At 30.8% G+C, this 17,207-nt stretch overlaps 2 protein-coding genes and 1 long non-coding RNA gene across 4 annotated transcripts; 2 read left to right on the top strand and 1 right to left on the bottom strand.

The window, feature by feature from the left end:
* Nucleotides 1-1,748: 1,748 nt before the first annotated feature.
* LOC121121843 (uncharacterized) lies at nt 1,749-5,168 on the bottom strand. Of its 2 annotated transcripts, none has more exons than XM_040716840.2 (4): nt 4,936-5,168; nt 3,588-3,747; nt 3,356-3,510; nt 1,749-2,255 (listed from the first exon to the last, which is right to left on the bottom strand). In XM_040716840.2, the coding sequence occupies exons 2-4, from the start codon at nt 3,705-3,707 to the stop codon at nt 2,009-2,011; spliced, it is 522 nt and encodes a 173-aa protein (XP_040572774.1). In that variant the 5' UTR covers nt 3,708-3,747; nt 4,936-5,168; the 3' UTR covers nt 1,749-2,008. The 2 variants fall into 2 exon arrangements, with proteins under 2 accessions (XP_040572774.1, XP_040572773.1); XM_040716839.2 differs by having other exon boundaries at nt 3,588-3,729.
* Nucleotides 5,169-8,515: 3,347 nt separating this feature from the next.
* On the top strand, nt 8,516-9,236 carry LOC121121864 (uncharacterized). Its single transcript, XR_005865605.2, has 2 exons — nt 8,516-8,930; nt 8,996-9,236. It is a non-coding gene; the product is annotated as an uncharacterized lncRNA (long non-coding RNA).
* Nucleotides 9,237-14,374: 5,138 nt separating this feature from the next.
* Nucleotides 14,375-16,905, top strand: LOC121122188 (histone-lysine N-methyltransferase SETD7). The gene is made up of 4 exons (XM_040717194.2): nt 14,375-14,495; nt 14,561-15,175; nt 15,508-15,873; nt 15,939-16,905. Exons 2-4 carry the CDS (start codon nt 14,641-14,643, stop codon nt 16,187-16,189), a joined length of 1,152 nt encoding a protein of 383 aa, XP_040573128.1. The 5' UTR covers nt 14,375-14,495; nt 14,561-14,640; the 3' UTR covers nt 16,190-16,905.
* The last annotated feature ends 302 nt before the right edge of the window (nt 16,906-17,207 follow it).

Raw genomic sequence — 17,207 nt, 5'->3', positions numbered from 1 at the left:
AGTTAGGGGAAAGTGAGGATACATGTTACAAAAAAGCTTCTTTTTTTTTTTAACTGACGGTAGTTTCACAATTTAAAAGATAATTGTGACCCCCGAACAACAGGACGTAGGTAATTAGCTTAGACAAATTTTTGATCTAGTGCAATAATTAATAGCCATTTATTGGTGTTTTCAAAATTAACCAAAAGTAAGATGAGAAAAGATGTAAAAACTGCCATTTATTATATTCAATCATTTTTTTACTTTTTATTACAGTTTCTCAGCATAGAGTAAATACTTGTAATTACATATATGAGATAAACAAATAAAACATTCACAGAAATAGTTAATATTAAAATTTAACTTTGTACTTTTAATAGTACGAGTATATTTAATAAAAATAGGATGTAACAAGTCTCCTCCATAGTGTTGGAATCAGAATAAATTATGTGAACTGAATATTGAAACTAATATTATATTATAAGAATGTTAATTAATTGAATAAAATTGCTAGACTATGACTTTGGATAAAATAATAATAAAATTTCATCTTACAAACACGTAAAATGTTTAGTTTTTTTGTCAAAAAATTCTATGTCGAATTTATCTATAACTATAAGTATTAGGCAACCCGGATTTTATGTTGATTTGATGAGCAAAATAGGAGATTCAATTCAATAAGAATAGGGGGGTTAGATAAATTTATGTTGACCCTAAATTCTCAGTCTTCCTGTGTCCCCAATACATTTATCATAAGTAGTAGCAATAATATATTAACAGTTCTAGAACACTTTACCGAAAAAAAAAAAATAATAAATATATTTGATGATAATTAATTCATGTAGCAGTAATATAATTATCTATTAGACTACTTCAATGACAAACACATCTTGACCTAATTATCAGGTTCGAGACAACTTCAGGAAAGAGGAATGTCAATCACTAATTGACCAGATACCTAGGAACTCGATATACACGATTGAATCATTTGCTTTGTCTATTGAATATCTATCTTTGGTTGATGTATTGACAAGATCTCTTCTTAAAACATTATTTATCTTGCTACTTTATTTGCTTAATTCATTATTGGATAATTGTTCTGTTTTCTGTTCCAATAACGGGTTGAACCAACTGATGAAGCATCCTTATAACAAAATGAATCAACTATTAATTTCAACACTTAATGATTGCAATTCGTGGCAAATAATTAAATATTTTATCTTTTAAAATTGTTGCAACATTAATGTCTGTTCGGTGAAGTGTCCTCTCGGAAAATGGCATTCGGCAAAGCGTCCGTGCACGCATATTAACATCTTATTTTTTGGTAGTAGTTATTGGGTCTATTAATTTTAATAAATCCAATGTCCCTCCAATCGTAGATAACACAAGAGAACAATTACAGGGTCAAAATTGGTAACAATGAGTTTAAACAAAGAATATCTTGATCTTAGAGTGTAGAATTCAACACTATTTTAAAAAACAATAAATATCAATTTAAAAGTAAAATTTACGCATAGTACACAAAAAAAAAAATCCACAAGCTATAATTATGATGGGTACAGAGTTAGATTTTCTACGTTACCTGTCTCTTATAATACACGTAATCTGAAGTTTAAATATACCTTAAAAATTCGTCGTATATGACATGAATTATTTTGATCTATGTCAGTATTTCGAAACTTTCAATTACGAATTTGCCGTTGATATTATATTGAATATATTTGGGAAAATATATTTATAAAACTAAAGTTAATAAAAAAAGCTTTATGTATTGTAAATGCATATTCTATGGTTATATATTTGCAATTGTCCTTCATAATTATTCCTGTAAGTAAGCATCAGTGACAATGATAAAAAAGGTGGAGGTAATCGAAATGGAACATCAATCACTTATTGAACAAAAAACAAAGTTGTAGTTTACAAAAATACTCATCAAATGAAAATATATTATAACAGTAATATAAATATATGTATACTCTCACACTCTGTAATCAACAAAAGGTACTTATATAATGCATGAAACAATTATTTAATAGTTGTGATCCGCTTCACTTTCAAATCGAAGAAAAGTTTCTAAGATGGCTATTTTGACTGTAGACTTTTGAATATTATTTAATCTCTTTAATTTGCAAACGACTTGTTTTCCGAATAAAACGTCCTCGTCGTTTTGCGAATGGTTAGAATTTTTTTTGTAAGTATTGTTCTCTATGACTATGGGCGAGGAAGATAAATCACTTGGCAGAGCACTTGTTTTAACACTGGGTATGAAATAATTCCTAAAATAAAGGAAAAATTAAATTAAGTAAAAGTAGTCTTTTTCAATATTTGTTTAAAAATATTTTAATGGACCGATCAAGGTATATTGAAATCAGTTCATGGGTTTAATGATTAAAAAATGAAATCTAGTTAAGGGCAACTCCTCAATATCGACGCAAATGTTAGTTGTTTTTTTTTTTTTAGTTTTTTTTTCAAACGAAGTTTGAAAGTAAATTTTTCTACACATCTCATCGATAATGAAAAAATAAAAACAATGATCTTAGAATACATAGAGTTAAGAAATTAACAGTGTAGTGGTTAAAGGGTGATTCTTCAGGACTGAGGCGCTCTTTTACACAATGCTGGGGTCACATGAAATCCCTAAATTGCCTAGTTTTATTATATATCTGAACCTAACGTCTGCTAAATATGTTATTACATCGTTCTCCTATCTTATTTACATATTTTGTTTAAAAATTAACCCTTACAATGGAAAGGATAAGATATTTTTCTCTAATTACCCTACTTTTTTTTTGTCCCTAATCAATCAAAAAAAAAGTTCAAATTATGAAATTTCATATGGATATTCAGGACATATTACATTGATTTAATTCAAATATCACTGTTTATCATAGGCATCAAGTAGTATTCAATGTAGGTGTTTTGTTTTATTTATTCATAAAGCCATTTGATGAAATTTCTTCAATATTTATAGGAAATTTGTCCATTTTATGTAGTAAAAATATCAGCTTTGAGCCATCAAAATGGCGTTTTCTTCAATTATGATGTAAATAAAAACTTTCTATACGAAGTTAAGCGAATAAACAAAACCCAATTTCAAAGAAAACGTTCTTCTGATACCCATATTGCTCTTTTCCGGATTTAAAATACCAATTTAAAACGAAATCGATGGATCTTTCAAGTTTATTTGACATTTTCAAATCTCAATATTCTGTTCAAGATGATATGAAGATGTCCAATATCTGAACTGTGGTAGCTTACAAACATATTTTGATACACTTTTTGAGTTTATTATGTTGAAATAAGTGACCACATTAATTATAAACCTGAATTATTGTCACAAAATCACAGCCCTAAAAAGAATAAATAATCATCTTACGTTTTCGAATAAGTAAATTCATTGATGAATTGCATATGCTCGAAAAAAGACCATCGGGATGCAACACGATGAACTTTCTCTCTCTTTAATTCCCTCACGAACTTATCTCTCAGATATTTCCATTTTGCAATACATCGCATTGCATCAACACCAGTCTAAGATTCAAATTAAAAATAATACAAAAAATTGATTAATTTAAATACAAAGTGATATTAATATTATGCGAACTTACAGCTTCGGAGATACTCTCCCATGCCTGGGTCTTTTTGTCTTTATCCTTATATGAACTGGATTTCATATTCCAAAGACAATCGTGAATCTTGACAGCATTTATAAACGTAATAATATCCATGAAGGTGCCAATCCTTTAGAACCTATTAATACAAACATATCTAAACTATAAGTGGGGTATACCTATTATAGGAAATGGACAAAGAATGAGTTATATTCAAAAACGAATTTTTAAAGAAATTTTAAGTATAAATTTTTAAAATTAGCTTAAAACCATTTGATGGCAATTTTATAAACATATTGAAATTGCAAGAAACTGAATCTTTCTGGGATCAGTGTAACGTAAGAGTGATTGGAACTTTTGAAAGAAGCGACTATTTCAAGAAAACTTGGAACGAATACTAGATCAAATTGTTGATATTGGACACCTGATCCCCAAAAATCTTGTTCAACAAGTCACTTATAGTCCTAAGTCTTAGGTATGGTACAGTTGATACAAGGGACGGTTAAAACATGCCGTTTTAAAGAATAAAAACTAGGAAGTCACGAAGAAATGTCAATTAGATCCATAACTTTTTCCATGAGTGCAAAGATGTAAGTTTAATCTTTCTCACAAAGTTTGATATGTCTAATCCAAACCATTTCCGAACAGTTAGAGAGCACAATAAGAGGGTTTTTAAAAATGTACTGTATATTTTAATCTTGTTTATGTTTCTTTAATTTTCATAGTCTATCTTTATAAATACTTAATTAATGATTACTAATGTAAATATTTCAAATTCGTCATTTTGATATTTTATCCACTCACAAAATTAAAGAATAAATGAGACAAACTCAAAATTGAGATATGATCTTCATATTGAATCTATAAGGATGCATCATTGCAAATGTATAAACAGTGATACAAATGATTTATAAAAACAGTTTAGAATGTATCAGAAATGGCAACTATTTCTTGCCTCTAAATATTAATAATATTTTTGTTAACTGTAACATTAAACATAGTAGGAAACTGAATTCATTCACAAATAATGAGAAGGCAGATATTGATATGCCACCTTTATATATTGAATCCATTTTATGGGGGCTCATTTTGATATACTTTATCATAAATCTCATCATAGAAGGTGTGAGACATTATAATTTATATTCTGATTCACGTCAGAGAACAAAAAAGATCTTGTTATTTGAATATTAAAACTATATGAGGTATTTTAGAATAATATCTCATGTATGAACGAACATATATTGAATCCAGAGATCTTTAACTAAATAAGCAATCAATAATCGGTGAAAAGGCATTAAATAATAAATTATGAGTCAAATAAAAATATCTAATAAGGCCTTACGTATAAACGAGTATTGTCCACCCTAAAGAATATTTCGATTATTCCTTACTCTACTCCTCCGAGCAGAATTTAAATCTACATAAAAGTCGAAAAAACCCAAAAAACACAATACAAATTTGTAAAATAATAAATTAAATAATTTATAATTAATTGTGAAAGAAATTCAGTGTTCCTTCCTTCCTTTTTCTTCCTTTCCTTTACAACTTAACAACTCGACGCACACGTACAGCTAGCGAATGACGAGCAAGAGGAAAAGAACAGTCAGACAGTACTATTTTGTAGTTAGCTGTTGATTGTGTGCGTGCTCGAGGTGGGTTGTAAGGGAACGCAACGTGGACGATGCAATTTTATAAACTGAATTTTAACCATAACGTTAAAAATATAATCATAAATAAAGTAATATGTAATTACTAATTAATCATAAAACTCTGATTATTTGGATTTTCTCAAGGAGTTTTGCATAATAATATCAATATAATGTCAAATAAATTTGATAAAAAGGCTAATTGTATCCAATAATTCATCAGATCAATAACTTATCACTTCTTTTATCGCATGTCACTCGTCTTAAATCAATGACTCAACTTTCAACGAATACATAACCATTCAAATACTTTAATTAACTTCAAAGTGTTCCTCAATATATTGGAAAGACTCCGATGAAAGATTTTGCCAATGAAACTATGGAAGCTATTATGTCATTTTTTGTTAGATGGGAGGATAAAACAATGAAATCTACTAATGCAGTTCGGCTCTTCCTAAACGCCGATGGTTTTTTAAAAGCAATGGTAGCACTTATGATTCTGGAGGAAAGAAGGTTGTTTCAGTATAAAGCTTTTCATTCACTATACCATATATACAGTAGAATTGGCAATATTGACTTTACCGAGAATGATATAAAATAATTTGAAAGCAGATTATTAGGGGTATGAAAGTTGTCGAAATCCTCGTCAGCATATATTTTTTTTTAGTATAAAATACTGAGCTGCAAGATATTATTGTTCTTATTAATTATTTCTCCCTATATTTAAAATTTAGCTTAGCAAGGAGCACATTCCTATACATAATACTTTCTTTTTGGCAGACTAGAGATGATTATATCAAATTTTATCAAGAATAGAAAATGGAAATAATAGCTCATTTGTCTGGTGACGACTAGGTCTTTTAAATTAAGTCCTTGAAAATATTATGGTTAATAAATTTGCATTAATATGTATAAATAGTTGAAATGATAAATTAATTTAGGTTCATAGTTAATATTGTACGATTTATATTTGTAATACTCTGGTTTTCATTTGAAAGGAAGGATATGCTAGGTAATTTACCATCCACAATCTACTCAAACACAAAATATAATCCATGATAACCCCATCACTCTTTTAAATAAGGTCACGTATCAAAGAGTGGATCATTCTGCTTCTTAGAGCTATTTTTGAGAAAATCTTCCGTGAAAAATGAATGTTAATATAATCATTTATCCTTCTTTTTCAATTATAAGCAATTTTATTGATTTATGTACTTTTAATTTGCTAATTAATAATAGAAAATTCTTAAATTAAAGTACATATTATCTCATCATTATAGGCAAGTTAATCATATATTCTAAAGTAGGCAAAGACCAAAGACCAAATTGTTACAAATTGGGAATAATGATGACATTAGGATTTTACCACACAAACATATTATCTCAACGATTTTGTCCTCAACCTTTTTAGATCAATCCTTTTACAGGACACCAATGAAGACTCAAATGATTAATTACCATTAATTAATTAACAAATAGGGACATGGAGGCCCAAAACATTATATTTTAGATGTTTTGGGCCTGGTTTTCAAATATAAATTTTTTTGTAAAAAAATTTTAAAATTCCATGCTATTCATAGAATATAAAATTAAAAAAAAAATTTCACAAAATAAAAATATTAAATTTTTTGTAAAACAATAATGAAAAGTTATAATTCAAATATTTTTTTTTTTAATTTTAAAAAATTCATAGCTTCACACAGAAAGTTTATTTTTTTGGAAAAAAAATTTGAAAAATGGAATTTTGGAGAAAAATTTTCAAAAATGAAATTTGAAGTATTAAATTTGTTGGAAAAAAAAATTCAAAAATCCACGGCTATTTACAATTTTTTTTAAATATAATTTTGTTTGCTCTGCTGTATAATTTGCTCGAATGACGAAAAAAATTTCTGCAAAAGAGCCAAAATTCCTGATTTTTTTTTTTTTTTTTTGGAGGGGGGTGAGGGTCTACAGCTTCTCCAGTCCACTCCCTGCGAACGCCCCTGTATGCAATTATTATAATTATGTATTAAATTATTTAGGTGCATCATTTGGGCATTACTGATTAAAATCTGCAATTTATAAGTATACCTGATTTTTTTTTTTTTTGAAGGACACATATTTGACATGTCTATTCAGCAAGTTAATAATTTTGGCAAATTTTTTTTTCGTTAAAATCGGACAACAAATTTTCACAAGCCTCTAATGAGGAAAAATTTCTAGCTCCAAGCGGGTTGGCCATAGACAGGAACAGGTGGTAGTCACTTGGTGCTAGGTCCGGTGTGAAGGGCAGATACATAAGAACTTCCCATCTAAGCTCCAGGAGCTTCTGGCGCACCTTCAAATACATGTGCGGTCTGGTGCTGTGTTGATTAAACAGGATTCCTCTCCCATTTCAGTTTCTTTTTGTATCCAGCCTTCTGAAAATAGTTCAAATCGGTTTTATGATTGATGTTCAGTTCCTGGGTGATGTTACGACTACTAATATGACGGTCTATCTAGATATTTCCCATGATTTTATAGACATTTTCTACAACAAACATGTCAGTAAGTGTCGTATCATTCCCCTCTTCTACACTGGAACAAAATTCACTGTTGTGCAATTAGAACTGAAAGAGTATTGACCTTGTATACTTCCCCTATTTTCTTGGTCGCTTTCGTAAAATATGTCGTATTTCTTCCTTTTAGGCTTCTATACTCGATGCACAATAATTCACGACTGAACCAGCGAAGCGCAATATTTTCCAGAAAAACGTTTGTAGTATAAACTCACATCGTTACAACGCCTTATCGTATGAACTGATATGACCAATAATGAACAAGACATACATAGTTAAAGAATAAACTTTGTAGTAGAAATCAAAAATTCATTTTTTTAATTTTTTTTTATTGGGGGCTACATCCCCTCCACACCACCCCCTGTGGATACCCTTGAGACCTTTCGATCTATTAATAATCATGTCTTTGATTCATTTCCTGAATCAAACCATATATTCAAGTTATAAAAATCTATTTCAAGATGTTACGCAGGTATAAAACTATATCATTCGGGAAAATGCGAATGTAAGAGGATTCAAGGTACCAAAGTACGGAACATACATACTAATTTTATTCAATTAAATAATATATAATTATTGATTCTTGAATTGAATTATAGTCAAAATAATTTACCAAATCCATTAATTAATATTTTGTAATGCTAAATAAAATTACATTTAAATTTGAAAATTGGAATTAAATGTAATATACTTAATAAAATAATCTATTCCAAATTCTTCATTAACCTATTGACATCTCTAAATTCATATAATTATGGTAATACATCATTATCATTACAATAAGCATCTTAAAAAATGAAAATATTTGAGCCTCCATCTATGCTTTTAACATACCTAAGATACTTAGAGACAGGGTAGATCAGTCATCATAATTTTCGCCAGGCAGATATGACGTCAATTCGATAAATAAAAGCACTACTTAGCTAATAAAACATAATATAGTCAGCCGTTTATGTTTACAAGTTCATAAATTATATTTATATATATGACGTCACAGAATTGGGCGTGTGTATGAATAAAATTTTCATGAAAATAGCGTCTCTGACGTACCTTGTCTCTAAATATCTTGAACATACCGAACTATTACAATTCGAATGTTTTGATCAACTATTTCTTCTTTTTTGAAAGCGTGAGTTATGAGGTTCATCATTTTGGTAAGGATACAAAAGTGTGCAAAGTAAATATTATAGTAGTATTACATTTATTCAATTTGACAAAGGAATCTTCTTTGGAGTCCATATACATTTACATTATGTATATTTTCTTCTCTTGGATCAGATCTTGGCACTTAGCATAGTTTTCAAGCAAAGGATACAGTTGATGCTGGGAAGTCAACAAAATAAATAAAAAAACACTAAGTTATTTTGGGAATTGGTGGAATGAGAAAATATCAAATTAAACTTTTTTTGGATTTTTCTCAAATGTAGATATAAATAATTGAAATAAACAACATAAAACTGGTCAAAGTATTTAGAATAATGTTATCCCTGAGAAATTGGGGTAGTAAGATCTACCCCAAACACAAATTCCGGAGCAATGAAGGGTGATAAGTTGTGTGGTTCGTCCCGGGGCGACCCTCCCCCCCCCAAAAAAAAAAAAAAAAACTTATTAAAGTTACGTGTGACAAGGATTGCCCTTTTATGCTATGACGTTTCTTCATAGAGGCACAGCCGGAACCTACGCACATTGAGTTCAAGATAATAAATTATCCCGAGTGTACGTCCATTGAGCTACGTCGTTCCACACTAAATACATAATTATTTCCCATTATCTTTACATACATTATTGAGTAGAGGAAAAATTGACGGAAATAAAAAAAGTGCAACAACAATAATTAAAATCATGATTGGTCAGAATATAAATTACCCTTCAATTTGTCCTTGGGACTAAGGAATTTTTCATGCTGCAATTAAGGAAGTTTTCAATATTAAAATAAAAATACAGAAAGCTTTTATGAAGGTCAAATAAATTGAATTTTTATTAGAACTATACAAATATTTATTACTTGATTGTCTTTGAATTAAGTTACCCCAAGTCTGAGTCTCATTGAAAGTTTTACCCTCTTGATACTAACGGCCATACATTTCGTTTATTCGGATTCAAAAAGTTTGGCGTACAATTGAGGACGAAATATGCTTAATCCGAACCTTCAGTCTCATCCCTCAGTGCACGGAGTCCCTCGCTTCTTCCTCCGTGTACTATAAAAGGGACAAGCTTACAACTTTCTTCATAAAGAAACCTTCAATCTACTTTCATATTCCTGCAATGTGCCAAATATCTCGAAAAAGTCGAGGTCCCTCTTCTCCAAATTCAATAATATATTCTTCTTGGGAAGTTATAATAAATCCTAATTTTTACAATTTGCTAGTACAAGTTATTTTAAACAAAAACGTAATAACAGATTGGGGGAAAAGCAATAAAAATGTATACGGGGCCGATACCCTTTCGTTTCGTGTTGCACAACAGCGGTTCTAGTGAATTCATTCTGGTGTAGTGGAGGCGAATAATGCCCCACGCACTGGCAGGTCTGTCGTTGAAAATGTCGATAAAATCATGGGAAATGCCAAAATAGACGGTCATGTTAGGAGTCGTAGTAACGTTCAGAAGCTGAACATCGATCATAAAAACATTTTGAATAATTTACAGAATGTTGGATACAAAAAGAAACTCAAATAGGAGATAAATTGTGTTTTATGAAGATAACGCCAGGCTGCACACATCTTCGATGACTCGCCAGAAGCTTCGAGAGATTGGATAGGAAGTTGGTATGCATCCACCCTTAAGTCCGGACCTGGCACCAAGTGACCATCACGTTTTCCTGTCCATTTCCAATGCACTTGGGGATACAAATTTGGCCTCAATAGAGGCCTTTGAAAAATGGTTGTCCAAGTTTTTTGCTAATAGGGACAAGGATATTATGAAGTTGGATTCTCGTTGGCAGCAAGTTATCAAACCGAACGGGGTATACTTGGCTTAAATCAGATGCTCGTAACACTTCTTATAAAGCATTGAAATAAAGCAAAAAATATAAGATCCCTTTTTCCCCAAACTAATACTAATTTATTACTTTAGAAATAATTATCTACAAAAACATAATATTATTGTCTCCATCTACTATTTTAAATTATAAACTTACATCCCCATATTACTGAAGTACGTCTTAATAAAAATTAAATACTCGTGATTATTTACATGCTGTTAGATACGTATCAGATATTAATTTACACTCAAGCCAGTACTAAATTCCTAGTATCTTACTCTCTGCTATCAAATACAAGGGAAAAAATTACATGATCTTACATGTTTTGCTCTGCTAAAAAAACTTTGAGAAAAATGAAGTTGCTTTTTAATATTAAGGGCCGATTGCACCAACTCGACTTACAGTTAAGCCGAGCTTAAATTTGAGACCCTTTAGATGTATTGACCTCATAAGTTCTTAGTTTAAATTTAAGTACAGACGGTGCAAACGGGTCTAAAATTTCCTGTAGATAGGACTTAGAAAGTTCCTATCATCATAAACCGTAGCTGTCAGTTATTTTAAATAACATTCCCAAAGAATAAAACAACTTCTTCATGTTCTTTCAAGCTGTAAAATTAATAAATATTTGTAAAAAAAATAGTTGTAAATAAGGGATCAATTCTCAACAAAGTTTGTAAAAAGCATTTTTTTTTAAATTCTTCATGACCATCGTTTATTCCTATAATTTTGAACGATCACATTCAATTATCTTATAACGGTACAAAAGAACAGCCTATATGGTCTATGGAGTTGTACATACTCTAATTCTTTATTTTTGGCCGTGAATTCAATTTTGCAAAATGTGAAAGACATAGCATAATTAAACCTTTACTCACTTTGAATATTGTATATTTGAGGAACACCTCAAATATCATTGACCTTGGGCCCCCATGGTCATACTTTTGAAAGGGTACATGTCAAACTTGAAATTTTTTTCGCTATATTTATTTAGTGGCGGTTGTACCCGGCATTGCCCTATGTAATTAGGTGTTGCCTGAAAGACATTTTTTTTTGTGATAAAATAGAAGATAACTACCCTAGAAATCCTAAGTGTTACTCTTCGTTTTTCAAGAATACGCTCGAACGTATCTACTTACTACTTACCTATATCAATTTATTTGAGTTCTTGCCCCATAAATGAAAGAATAATAATAAGAATTTGAGCTTTTTTATAATATGATGGGATGACTGATGAGTACTTGAGTACTCTAGAGCGTTAATTAACAAACACTAACAAATCAGTGCTCCCTGTATCGTAAATAAAAAACACCTGCGAGAGTTAATTCTTTTTTTTTTACTCGGTTAATTTTTTGTTCAAATCTTAGCATATACTGAAAATGCTTATGAATTATGATATACATCATAGAGCAATAACAAAAACAAATAGTGTTCCTTGTATAAATGCACAAGCCTACAATATTTCATGAACATTGCAATTTCTTAGATCAAATATATGTATATGATATATATCGGGGAGTATTATATACAGTGGACCCTGTATAGCATCGAACGTGTATACACGTTCCACGCACACGCCTGCAATATTTAGCTAATATACGCACACGCCTGCAATATCTAGCTAATATACGCACACGCCTGCAATATTTAACTAATATACGCACACGCCCGCAATATTTAACTAATACGAGTACATTCTTATTTCTTAACTCAAAATATATTTACGATATACATCAAGGAGCACTATATACAGTTCACCCTGTGTCTGTTTTTTATAGAGACAAACAAATAAACTTTGCTTTATTAATAAGATTACATGATTTAAGAAAAAAGACACTTTGGACAACATGACTCCTATTAAGTACTGCACACTCCTGATTTGACCTCATATCAGGACAGCCAGTGAACTTTTTTTGCTTCACAAAACTCGAAATGTAGCAATTTAAAACACAAGATTTAAAAAAACCAAGGCTCTAAGAAAATAAATATAATTATTTATTTTCTTATTTTTGTTCAATAAATTTCTCTGCAAATGGTTGGCTGCAAATACATGGTAAAGCCTCTATTGATCATCAATACAGTTTTTTGCATGTGTCAGTGAACGTAAAGGGAAATATACAGCTAAGTGAATAATATATGGTGCTGAAATGCTGAGGTTTTTGAATACGTTAGGATCTAGTTACGTTAGCTTTGCAATTATCCAATTTTTATCAAAATTAAATATATTTCATATTTGATTACATAGCTACTAGGAACTTAGAGCAATCATGTTTAAATTTTCAATGAGTAATTTCATCAAATGGGTTATTTATCAAAGGATCACTTCTTTAATATTTTTATGGTTACTTTGAATGTTCGGATCGATTTCTCACAAATCAGCTGACTGCAGTATTTCATCTTTAAAAAAAGAAACTCATCATTTTTTTGTACTCCAATGATATCATCATATACAAAAAAAAAATGTAGCCTAAAATCTATGACTGAAATTCAATTTTAAGTTAGTTTACTCTTTTCAACACATAGTGCTGAAATTGTAATATAAGTTTGGTTCTCCAATTGCTTAACGTTTTGAAAATTCGATTTACACCTTACTGGATTTAAACATACACTTTTAAAACGTCTTCAAACGTGTATGTAATATGAAGCACAAGACTGAATTTGCTAGTATGTACGCTTAAATCATATCGATAAATAAAATATTATTGTTATTGATATTCATTTTTTTAGCTTATTATATACGAAAAACCCAAGATTATATTCCTTTTCTAAAATAAAACCTAAGAACCTATGATGATATGTAAAACCCAAGATCTGGGCGAAACCCCAAGCACTGGCTGGGGGCAGCCCTGTCTCATAAGTAACAAGGAGAGTTCACAAGGGGTGGGCTGGAGGGCTGTAACCTCCCCAACCCCGAATAAAAGAATTTTTGCTTGTTACTAGAAAATTTAATATTTGAAATATAAATTAAATTTTTCAAATTTTGTTTCCAAAAATTTAATTTTTATAATCTTTTCCAAAAATTTAATTTTTCTAATCTTTTCCAAAAATTTATTTTTTCTAATTTTTCCTAAAAATTTAACTATCGATTTTGGAATTTTGTTCTAAAAAATTTAATTTTTTGTAAACAGCTTAACGATTTTTGAAATTTTTTCTAAAATAATTTAATAATTGAAATTTGTGGATTTTTGAAATTTTTCTCCATAATTTTTTTTTTGAGTTATCTACTTTTGAATTTTAGTATTTGAATCTTTTTTCCAAAACTTTAATATTTGAAATTGAATTTTCGAACATTTTTTCCAAAAAATTCAATTTTCAAAAAATTTCAACCGCTACGAACGTCCCTGGTAAATGACCTTTACGCTCAAGGTTCCTAGCACATCCAGGATGACAATGTCAAGAATAATAAATTCGGCGTTGTTTTTTTATCATTAAACTAACAGAGTTAAATGAACATACACAATATCCTTGACAGTTCAAAAAATGAAGCATTAATTCATGATGACGCATGTCTATGCAGAGACACTTTCTTCCCTCCCGAGGGCAAAACTTACTACATTGTGAGTGTAGAAATTGACAATCATTTCATTTATAGTATCTTCAAACTATATTTTCGCGTAAGTTTCTCAACAGTCATCTCACCCAGGAGTTCATATCCTTTTAACGTGCTTACTAAATCTTGTAGAATGTCTTTAAGTAAGTTTTTATCCTTTATCATTTGACTATAGGAATATTTCTACTAAAGGTAAATTAATGAATGAAAAGTCTGTTAATACGCTTTTTCTCCGTATACCTAATTTGTTTCCCTAGGAAATAACTAAGGAACAGACGTGTGTATGTTTCTCCAATAGGAAATAATATTGTATATACAATTCTCCGATGTATTTTGAATGCTTTTTCCACGCAGTCAGTTCATCATCATGCCGGATCCAAGAGCAATCTTATTTGACTATCTAACAACCTTTTCGAATCCATCAAGTAATCATAAACTTCAACAATTACAAGACTCTAAGCAAGAGGACTTTGATACTTCTTTTCTACAAGACAACAATAAAATCCAGGAGGAAGAGGAGCCACTTTCCTTCGAAGGATCTCTCAAAAACGGTTGGTGTAAGGCCATGTATAAGAACAATAGAACTTTAGAAGGCTTTTATCATGAGGGAGTGCTAGTGGGAAATGCATTAGAGACTCAAGGAGACGTACTCACGCTTTACTATTGTAAAAAAGGGATTAAACATGGATTCACCAGAAGCTTGAGGAAGTTGGAGGATGGGAGTTATCGTTTAGAAAACTTAGGAACATATATAAATGGTACTTATGAGGGGTTTCGGTGGAAAGGGGTGGAGGGAGGGGGTTATTATTTGCTACAGGAAGGATCCTTGAAGGCCGCATTTATTTATCCAGATTTGCAAACGGTGATGTTGGGTAAGTCGAGTCTTTATAGTGTATTATAATTTATTATAGCTAGTATTAAATATTTATGAATCATTATTATCCTTTCCTGAAATACATAGCATAAAATGCTAATAATATACTTAATAATATAAACAAATATTTAAACGTAAGCACTGTGATTTGCGACCCATAGCTTTCGCCAACTTTTCACTTTTTGTGAAGGATGCATTCGTTCTCCTAAGGTTAATGAATGAAAGTTCTTAAGTACGTCAATGATGATCTCATTTATTTGTCAAATTAAACCCTTTTTTAAAAGCAAAAAATAGTATCTACCCACAATATTAATATTTTCTAATTACTAGGGAATTTGAATGTATCTCATCCTCAAGGGCCAATTCTCTCTTCTCCAATCATAGCCTCCATTAGAGGGATCTCATGGATTGATGGTATTCTAGTGCCACATTTTCAGCCGAATGAAATTCAAAATCCTTTAGAAGAGGACCCCTTTGAGAGGAAATATGTTTCCGTTCGAATATCAAACATTCCAAATGCTGGTGAAGGGCTCTTTACAAAATCAAGGGTTCATGGCCATGGACAAATACTTGCCTATTTCAATGGAAAAAAGGACCTAATCCCTTCCAACAGTGAATACTCTATACGATTAGATGAACAAACTATATTGGACATTCCACATGAATGGTTAGCATCAGGCTACCGAGCCACTTTAGGTACGTATTCAGGGGTGTCAGCAGGTTTATATATATTTCTATTTACATAACGCTATTTTTTTTAGGTCACAAAGTGTGTCATTCATTTGAGCCAAATGCAGAGTATTCCTATACTTTTCACCCTCTTTACGGCCGAATTCGATGCATTAAAAGTTTGAAAGCTCTCAGTGCAGATGAAGAAATAAAATGCAACTATAAATACTCTTTAAAGAAAAAACCACCAGCTTGGTATATAGATGCACTCCAAGTGTACATGGATAATTTAATTCTCTCAGATGAGGATCGTCAACTCTTAAAAAATATGTTGGAGAACTAAAGTGTAGATACTAGGACATGTTAATAAAATATCTTATTATTTATTTATAATATTTGAAGTGTATATTAATAAATGTATGTGTGTATTTATGCATGTTGGAAAAACAAGCAACGGGTGCATTGTATATAGTGCTCTCTGATGGTTCACTGTGAAATGATTGTGGTAAAAAGGATGCGGATAAAATCGTCGTGTACACTATCATTGTGAAACAAAATTGTTGTGGACTATTTGAATGCGGAGCAACATCCTAGTAAGCAATAGGATTGCGAGTGATTTCATAGGAAGACTTTAATAACGTGTACTGTATTCTTCAACCACCACTACCTGGAGCATCAAGTAAATCTTCTAATATCCCAAAGTACTTCCAAGTTGTACAGGTGAAATGCTAAGCCAAAAGAAAGTTTACACTCTACTGCCACCGCGTTTCTAAGCACCAAGGACCCCTTCTAATATATTATAATAAACCCTGCCCTCGAGTTGTGTATATGAGCTGCTGTGCCCCGAGTCAGGTGAAATTATTCCGTCTCGCTGAGTATCAAGGAACCCTTCTAATATGCAAAATACACCTCGGTCCTCAGATTGAAGTGGTGGGCTCCAAAGGTAGTTTAAACTCTACTGAACACCCTCCCTCTCTGATGTAAATTATATGAATACGTTTGATATTATAAGTAATCATGTAGTCGTATTAATGAAATACAGTAGGGTTATGCAATGTGTACGTATACTAAAAGTACTGTTCTTGTTGTTGGTCTCTGTAATGTAGTCTTGGTAACACAAAAACAGCGACAGGAGAAGGAAGAAGCGAGACAAATGGTACTACCGAATTAAGACCACAGTTAATTTCAGCTGATTTGGGGGGAGGGAAGAGAAAATGAATTACTACTATAAAGAGAAGAACCTTCAATTATTAAAATAGCATTAGAGCAGGGAATAAATTGTAATACTATTTAAATTCTTTTTTACACTTTTAAAACAATTAAAACCATAAACAGGCGATAATTCTTCCTTCAGAGGGAGA

The sequence above is a fragment of the Lepeophtheirus salmonis genome, chromosome 7 (genome assembly GCF_016086655.4).
Source record: "Lepeophtheirus salmonis chromosome 7, UVic_Lsal_1.4, whole genome shotgun sequence".
NCBI lineage: Eukaryota > Metazoa > Arthropoda > Copepoda > Siphonostomatoida > Caligidae > Lepeophtheirus > Lepeophtheirus salmonis.
The sequence above is the reverse complement of the archived record's forward strand: the minus strand, read 5'-3'. Positions and strand labels throughout refer to the sequence as shown.

Excerpts from the sequence above, each read along its gene's own strand:
- LOC121121843 (XM_040716840.2), bottom strand. The coding sequence starts at position 3,707 with ATGGATATTATTACGTTTATAAATGCTGTCAAGATTCACGATTGTCTT. Across the intron at positions 3,511-3,587 it reads GGGAGAGTATCTCCGAAGCT|ACTGGTGTTGATGCAATGCG; the intron begins GTAAGTTCGCAT and ends TTTGAATCTTAG. Across the intron at positions 2,256-3,355 it reads GAATTTACTTATTCGAAAAC|GAATTATTTCATACCCAGTG; the intron begins GTAAGATGATTA and ends CCTTTATTTTAG.
- LOC121122188 (XM_040717194.2), top strand. The coding sequence starts at position 14,641 with ATGCTTTTTCCACGCAGTCAGTTCATCATCATGCCGGATCCAAGAGCA. Across the intron at positions 15,176-15,507 it reads TTTGCAAACGGTGATGTTGG|GGAATTTGAATGTATCTCAT; the intron begins GTAAGTCGAGTC and ends TCTAATTACTAG. Across the intron at positions 15,874-15,938 it reads AGGCTACCGAGCCACTTTAG|GTCACAAAGTGTGTCATTCA; the intron begins GTACGTATTCAG and ends TATTTTTTTTAG.